An 8,984-nucleotide genomic window follows, 5' to 3' on the forward strand; every position below is an offset into this window, starting at 1 on the left:
CTATATGACTCCGTTTTAGATTTTAAATAAGGAACAGATACTTAATAAATTATTATCCCTTATTATATTAAGGGTATTAACACTTAGAAGTAAAGTTATATAAAATGTGGCGAGGTAAACCCCAGTTCATTCAAAATCTATTTGAAAATATACAAAATTATTCTCATATGTAATATAAAATATAACCCAAATGCAGTATACATTTTCAAAAAGTGTTATACATTCTTTGAATATATATCTTATATATTATTTGTATACAATCTTTACATGTTTAAATGGTTTCTTTGATGTTATTAAAAACAAAATAAGTAGATACTGTGTAGTCAATTTAAAAAAAATGTATTTTTTTTTAAATCTTGCTAAAATTTTACCGAAAAAGCAAGATTAGTTGATTGACAAGAGTAAAAAAAAATACCATTCCTTACTTGCATTTTTTCTCATTACTCTTTCTTCAAATACGTTTGTTCCCACTCATTTAAATTTCAAGTCACAGGTGACAATCTGACAATCACAATCACACACCAATTTCCGATTCCCTATATCTCTTTAGTTATCTCATTTCTTAACCGAAATTTGATTTCGAAAAAGAATTTTAATTCAACATCCTATACTTTAAGTCACATATTATTAGCCTTACCGATTTGATCTTATAAAACTTCTATAAATATTTTCATATGACTCGGGTTTCATACATTATTTTTGATTCTTAAATAATCCTTAAATCAAAATGGTAAAAATTTAATTTACCCAAAATATAATCATATAAAAATCCAATTGATTAGAATATTCAATTTTAATAAAAGTAACCGCCTCTTGAAATTACGAGACTTCTTTTAAATTGAGCCAGGTTAGGTTAGAACCATATAGCAGTCTTATAAAATGTTTTTTTTTTTTAATATTTTGATTATTTAATAACCAAGGACCAATTGTTCAAATTTAAGCACCGAAAAAGATATTGGTGCCAATTTAAAGACATAACTAGTTATTACAAATCCTATAATGACTCTAATTAAGCCGGGCTTGCAGTGGGGACGACATTAGCCCAAGATCGAACCTCGCAGGTTCTAACCGCCCACATCCTTTGGCAACCTGCTGAGATATACATAAATTTAATACCATAATACTTAAATTAACAATTATAATACGTACATTTTACTTTGATCTGAAGTCAGTATTTTGGTTTACAGGTTCACTTATGTCTATAATAGAATATATAGTTATATAGATTAAAATCTTTTATAGCAAAAATAATGCTATCTGGCATTCTAAATTATTATAAACTAAAAAAAAGATAGTAATAACTTTTCGCTTACATCTTCTGTGCGTCTTTTATTTTGTTTATTATTAAAATGATATGAAATCAAACTATCGACAGACACACTTTGATAGCACTCGATTAAACATATTATTATTACCGAATTAGGGCCATAGTTAATAATAAATCTAGCAAGATAAAATTGATAGCTGTCAAAAAATTATTAATATATCGACTTTTAAAAATCCACCTAGATTTATTATTTATTTGGTTGGTCCTTACAATTTGACGGTCACATATATAAATATCCTACAGTATACAGTACCTCACGTATTGTGTGGTAAATTTCTAACTTAGTTTTATGAAATTAAATTACCTACATTTAAGAGAACAAAAAAAGAATGTTTGCAAATTAATAATTTCAAGCTTAAAACTAAAAAAGTAAGATGTCTCTAGAAGAAATCTTATATTTCTTAATGGAATCAGCTGTGTGTCTCTTCGTTATCATTATAGGTACACTATTATTAAAAACTCGTCAATAAATTGTTTGCTGATCGAAAATTTATAGTATAAATATCAATAAACTATTTAAGCTAAATATGACTCAAATTTTTGGTTGAAAAATAAAAATAATGCCGATTCAAGAAAGAGAATATTTGACTTCTCCTATTTTATTTGTACAAAGACATCTTTTGATTTATTGAAAAACTACACTCACATATTTCCTTTTTGTTCGCTCGCTTGGATTCACATATTATCAATAACATTATTCTATCGTTATATTCTTAAGTTTTAAATAGATTATATAAATCGATATTTTTATTGAAAAAAATGTACTACATATTTCTAAAACATTCAAAATGACAAAAATAATTTCAAATCATATATATATGATTTGAAATTATTATATATATATATAATTTTATATACGTATACGTTGTCCGATAAATCCCAATTAGTGTGATATGTAAAATCAAAAATGATAAAAATGCCAAACGTCCATTTTAATATTTCTACTAACAAAGTTAGTACTAGGCTAGGCAGCTAGTCTTAGGCTATTTAAAACTGTTAAACTAAATAAGGTGTATTGTTGGTTATTTTAACTGTGATTTCTCAAGATTATTGGGCGTTTTTCTCGATGATTTCCGATTCTTGCTCGTTCTCTGTCGCGTCCTGCTCGTCCTATAAATAAACAACATTACTTACTACAAAGGATTTTTTGTCAATTTAATCTTAATATTGTCAATCAATTTAATGAGTAACAATTGGTTTGTTAAACAAACCTTTGGCGTAAGGTATACACACTTGTACACGCCCAGTAAATGCATTTTATTGTTGGTTTCTGTATTTGATTGATCAATGGCCTGCATAAAAAAACTCTATGTTAAGGAATTAAAAATAATTGTCTAAAAAGTATTCGGATAAAAAGAACAAAAAACGGAACAAATTGTTCTTTACAACATTATCTAAGCCATAAGCCAGATCGGACACGTGTTCCTCATCGCAGCCATCTTCTTCATACTCATCATCTACTCCAAAAGCGATCGGTGGCACTGGAGAAGGCGGTGGAGAAGTCCCTATAAAAATATTTTTTTTACTTCAGATATTTTTTTGAATAATAAATTAATTTAAAATAGAAGCATAATAAATATTTTACATACACTCTTCTGGTTCTTCGTCTTCTCTTTCGTCATAAAAGTCTTCGTCGTATGGAGTTCCAGTAATTGGTCCTACAAGCTCTGTAAAATAAGATGAAGATTATTCAAGAGGTATACACATTAAGAAATTTATTATTATTATTACATATGTGTTATGTCATTAATAAATATTTAAATACCATTGAGAATCTAAATTAATATTTTAAATAAATTGTACACACCCTCCTCGACTTTGTGTTCTTCACAATCCATAGTAGGATCAACTTCTTCTGTATCTTTAGCAAGGTTGGTATCAACCGGCTGGACTGCAGTTTTTTTATTTTCCTCCGGTTCAATCATTTTTGTAGATTTCTTCTTGTGTTCTTAATCTAAAAACTGGTAAATTATAAGTCTGGTCACCAACTTATAATACATTTACACCAATTAGGCATGCGCGCGCTTCATCCTCCGGCTCTCTCTAACAAAAATAACAAATACATTGTGACATGATCGATCTAACGCCGCTAACACCCACCCCTCGGCTTCCCTTTTAAAGCGAGACAGCTAATCGCAAGAACCTCTTGGTCCCAGTATAAATATATATACAGTATTTTATCATCATAAAAACTGTCGCAACGCTTGTTTCTACAGTTTTTATGAGGATAGTGTTTTTTTCCTACGTGCCTCAAGTTCGGTACACACTCGGTACACTAAATTCAAGGGTTGCCTGTACACATACTGTACTGTACTGTACTGCACTGTACATCTAACTTTTGAGAAAAATAAAGTAGGAAAAAGAAGTATTTTTTTTATTTATTTATTCTTCTTCTCTTGAAGACATATTTTTGTTGAATATCATTTAGCCCTATCGCGTGATGATGTACTGCATGGCGTGGCGCTGCTGTAGGTTCTTATTTCAAGTACAGGGTCGAGTCACAATACTGTATAGGTATATAACATTACCGTGTCTCATTCCATCAAGTAATAATTGAAAATATTATCGCAAATTTTAAGTAATTAACATTGTACAAAAAAGTCGCTATATTGCTGAGAGTAAAACGAACCAAAAGATTTACAAATGTGATACCATAAATTCGCTTTCAAATCATTAAATAAAGCTAGCTTATTTTTATATATAGTCTTATTATTATAAATTGTGACTAAAAAAAATTCACTTATACTTACGATAACTAGTCAATCCAATAACACAACGTAAATTTTTTGATGTTGGAATAAATTATCACTTCTCCAAAACTAAAGTGCACTATATACGACTTCACTCTACTGGTGCCAAAAGATGGAATGGCAAAATATATGACGACAATGACGGACTAACAAGGCCAGGTACGCTTGCGCAAGCCGGACATGGGATGAGAGGGAGGGAACAGTGGGCGGAGAGAGCTGAGGTTATATAACATACAGTTATATATTTTACATGAGTTTTACATTACTAGTAGCAAAAACATTCAAAATTAAATTAATAAGTAGAATAAGATATATTTTTTTATTTCTTCGATTCTCTGTTGTTATTGGTCACTTTTAAGTGGAAAAAATAAATGTATTAAATTTAAATAAGATCATCTTTGATATATGAGACAATCAACAATCTAAAGATTGTCTGCTAGGGTCTATGCCCTAAACACCTTGAACCTGAGATACTGGAGTCCGAAATACGATGCACTTTACGTAAACTAAAGAACAATAAAGCAGCCGGTAGAGACAAAGTTTACACTGAAGAACTAAAGCAAATTGGGGATAAAGGTATTGAGATACTACTAGACCTGTGTAACCAGGTATGGAGAACAGGTCAATGGTCAAATGACTGGAAAGAGTCAATGCTTATACCTCTTTACAAGAAGGGATCTACTCGTTCGTGCAGCAACTACCGCACAGTAGCACTTACATCTCATGCTAGCAAGATAATGCTGTACGTCATTAGGAACAGGCTGGTTTTGTTAGAGATCGAGGTACCGGGGAGCAAATCGTCAACGTTAGGCAACTAATTGAAAAAAGCCGCGAATTTTGCAAGCCAACACTGATGTGCTTCATTGTCTACTCCAAAGCTTTTGACTCCGTATGTTGGGACTCTCTCTGGAAAATCTTAATAGAGATGGGAGTTCCCGAGCACCTGGCAGTATTAATTGCTAACCTGTACAAATGTGGTGAAACCAAATTATGATATTGTTAACTCTTTTTTATGGTTTTGTACCTTAATTTTATTGTCTTTGTTTCTTTTTTGGTGAATAAAGTTATTTACCATTATTATTATTATTAAACTGTTGTGAGAGTCAATGACGTGATATCGGGACCTTTCAACCGGAGATAGGGGCACGGCAAGGCTGCATCCTATCTCCCATCCTTTTTAACATCTACGTGGAGTTCATCATGAGAAGGGCTGTAGATGACTGGCAACCTTTGATATGCAGATGATACCACTTTAAGGGAGTCATCCGAAGAAAAACTTTTGTATCTTGGCTCACTACTGACCGACCAAGAAGGCTGTGAAAAAGAGATTCGGCGACGATCTCAAATGGCCAAGTCTGCAATGAGCAAATTAACCCGAATATGGCAGAACAGGAAAATATCGAATAAAACGAAAAATCGGCTCGTTCAGACTGAAATTCTCCAACTTTCTTTATGGCTTGGAATCCTGGACAATTCGCTCACTGAAGAGGAAGAAGATCGACGCGTTCGAGATGTGGTGCTGGCGAAGAATGCTGCGCTTACCGTGGACGGCCAGGAGAACCAATGTGTCAATCCTACAACAACTGCACATAAAAACGAGACTGTTATTTTGACCACATAGCGCGAAGGCAGCCTAAGAGACTAGGTAATAAACTAGGTAAAGATCGACGCTTTTATGCTTATTTTCTTCGCCGCATCTGTTCTTGCCCGATAAGTGGTCTTATCTCTTAAGTTTTTCTTCGCTTCTGTTGTGGTGATAGACACAATATCTCCTTCGATGTTAATATTGCGTATGACCCTCGTTTTATTCCTCAACGTTATCTTTGGCACTTTCCAGATCTCGATCACCAAAAATAACGCATCACTTTCCAACAGCGATTCAGCTCTTGCGAGGATGGTGTCTTTTAGTCGTAGTCGTTGTGACTATGATAGGCTCATTTTTAGGTGTATTTAATGAGTAAGTTATTTCTGGCTTTTGTACCTTCTACTTATACCTTTTGTACCTGCCAAATACTCGAAGAAGACTTTGGTTTACATAACCACAGTCTACAGATTTAATGATCTGTTTAAAAGCAACTGACCCATGTCCGCCTTGGTTCTCTTAGAGGTTGCTGTTTGCAAAGTTACCATTTTGTGTCGGTTAAAGATCTCGTCGATTGTCGATGTTAATAAAACCCTTGATTTAGTATTTTTTTAAGTATCTTGCTTGTAGTATGTGGGACCCATTGTGTGGCTACGAAATACGTTTTAAGGAGTAATAGGACATTGGGTTAGGCTTGGAAGACTCGTTGTTGCCTACTTCTTTCTTTTAAGGCCCTGTTAGAGTTTTTAATAATTATAATATAATAGAATATATTACTAATAGAATATATACAACATTTAGTATTTGAATCGGTTAATTTAGATGGATTTATTCAAATTTAAAGTTTATGATATCGAAGTGTCCTTGTGTGTGCTTCTTTGAAACAAAAAAATCAGATTATTACCACTAATCGCCAATGACCATAAGCGTCAAGTTCAATCTCTTTATTATTTTTGAACAATTGCTCATAAACTTGCTTGGCTTAGTGGTAGTAGTGCTTACTTTATGTCCTTTCTTATTAAACGTATTCAGCAAGTTTCGATCCCCAGTCCGCTCGGTCAAATTTTTAAATTTGTTGACATTTACAATGGAGTTTTCGTGTTATACATCTACCATAGAGGGTGCCAATAAAGAATGATAATACAACCAAGAATAATAATACATGGTAGCTCGAGCTCGTTGAAAAGTAGTCATTATAACAAGAATGTTACCTTTGGAAAAGGGAGGTCGAACTTCGGTACTACACTCACAAAACAAGTTAAAAGAATCCAGTCTTTTCACTCACTAGATCCTAGTAAAGTCTATCATTTCGTTTAAAGTTTCTAGTTTTAAGGCTGAACTCAGATTGTCAAGTGTGTTTCTACAAGATGGATCAAAATCTTTGAGAGAAGAATATTCTGGTTTAAAAGAGTATATAAAATTTAGTATCGCTAAATTTAATGATCTTAACAACATAATCAATAAATGTGAGACAGACTTAAAACGACTCACTAATTGACAGATTGATTGATTGGAAGATTGGATTGGAGATTGGAAGTCTAAAGATTTTTTTAGATACAATTGTAACCGAAAATAACAGTCATGAGCAATGGGCACAGATTTAACATTGATATTGATATGCTCATAGATGGCTCATCATTTTATTATTTTCTCTCCGATTTCTTTGAATTGATTGATTACAATTGAGATTCTTAGCCAACCTAATGATCACGTTTTGCTAACGTGTGACTTTAATATTTCCTCTGCTTTGTGTGAACATTCAGTTAACTCTATGAATATTAGCAACTTTTTTGAAGATAATGATTTGATTAGTACATTGTATATATTTTTTTAATTTTACATATTTTAGACTAATTATCCATTCCCAATTTGAACATAAAGATTTCTTAGCATATATTTTAGCTTATAATTAGCAGCTGCGATTACTCTGTATGTTATAGTTCCCTTTTAGCACATGAATATTCTCATAATACAATATCTCATCTCCCAGTCTCTTAGACTGGGAGATGAGATATTGTATTTACAACTGGTTCTTTAATAAATGGTCCTCGTACAATTTGCTTATTTCACTTAGCGGTTTATAACGCTATAAATAATGCTTTGGCTGATATTGACTGTTATTAGGTTTACTAAATGAAACCGTTAATTCGATTATTTCTGATTTGGTTCCTGTTAAAACAGACAAATATGACAATCAACATCATTTTTGGTACTCTAAAGCCTTCATTAAAATTATTGCTGAAGAACTTAAATAACATAAAAATGGAAGACTTACAAAATATTGTCAAAAACCACAATATATAATATATATATATATATATATATATATAATTATATATAACACGGCATTGCCGTCAAGGTAGAAGCTACTAACTACCATACTTACTTATACTTTGGGCAAATGGTAGCTAGTAAGTTAAATGCAGCCTTTCTATTTGCAAATTCGTCATTTAGAGAGTATCAAATATATGTATACAAAATATGCCTGCTTACAATAATTCAAAAAGTCTTTTTTATTTCAAATAGGGTTTAGTCGCTTTTCAAGCCGGTACATAAGAATGCTTAGTACTTTGGCGGTAGAATATGTGATGAGTGGTTGATAACTACCCACATGAATTTGCACATATCCCTACCATCTAGTAAGTATTATTTATCAATGTTCGTAATGCAACATCAACATACTGCATGCACCTACACAGAGCTTTTGCATTATCTTTGTAAACGCTAACAGTGAGAAGGTCCGAGGTAGGTTAAAGAAAAAATGTGAGCGTAAATGTATTAAATGAAGTTTGAAAACCTAAATTAAATAAATTAAGATATTATTTAAAACTTAACAATTCAAATTAAGTAATAAATATTTTCTGTGTACAATAAATTGTTTTGTCAACAGTACGTAAATAGGGCTACTTGTAATACAATATTAACTCCCCCATCAACGCACGCTTAATCCTCCCACGTCTACAATATTTTGCCACCCCATTTCAAAAGTTATTGATTACAAACAACCAGCGCATGCGTACTGAGCTCGTCCTTCCGGTTCACCTCTAGAACATCTAAGCATTCTACTTTTAGAATCAGCTCTATGGCGACGTACATTATTTTCGATATTTTCCCAATATTGCGACTTTAAATATGCCGTGCAATGTAGCGAATATTATATTTTTTTAAACATTGTAGCGAAAATTATATTTAAAAAAAATCGGGAACCTATCTTAATATTAACCGATTTCTACGATTGAGATTTTTATAAAGTTATATTAAAAATGTGTACATTGATGCGTTTTGGTGATTTTTTTTTTCAAATATTTATGCCTCATAAATATAT

General features: G+C 32.0%; 1 protein-coding gene across 7 annotated transcripts; it reads right to left on the bottom strand.

Moving 5' to 3' along the window:
- Positions 1 to 2,193: 2,193 nt before the first annotated feature.
- LOC126780565 (uncharacterized) lies at positions 2,194 to 4,172 on the bottom strand. Of its 7 annotated transcripts, none has more exons than XM_050505153.1 (6): positions 4,078 to 4,172; positions 3,135 to 3,281; positions 2,917 to 2,994; positions 2,714 to 2,832; positions 2,539 to 2,634; positions 2,194 to 2,437 (listed from the first exon to the last, which is right to left on the bottom strand). In XM_050505153.1, exons 2-6 carry the CDS (start codon positions 3,250 to 3,252, stop codon positions 2,375 to 2,377), a joined length of 474 nt encoding a protein of 157 aa, XP_050361110.1. In that variant the 5' UTR covers positions 3,253 to 3,281; positions 4,078 to 4,172; the 3' UTR covers positions 2,194 to 2,374. The 7 variants fall into 7 exon arrangements, with proteins under 7 accessions (XP_050361110.1, XP_050361113.1, XP_050361111.1 ...); XM_050505156.1 differs by having other exon boundaries at positions 2,539 to 2,619; positions 2,717 to 2,832; positions 3,135 to 3,288; XM_050505154.1 differs by having other exon boundaries at positions 2,717 to 2,832; positions 3,135 to 3,288.
- Between the last annotated feature and the right edge of the window lie 4,812 nt (positions 4,173 to 8,984).

This window comes from Nymphalis io, chromosome Z (assembly GCF_905147045.1).
Source record: "Nymphalis io chromosome Z, ilAglIoxx1.1, whole genome shotgun sequence".
In the NCBI taxonomy this organism is placed as follows: Eukaryota; Metazoa; Arthropoda; class Insecta; order Lepidoptera; family Nymphalidae; genus Nymphalis; species Nymphalis io.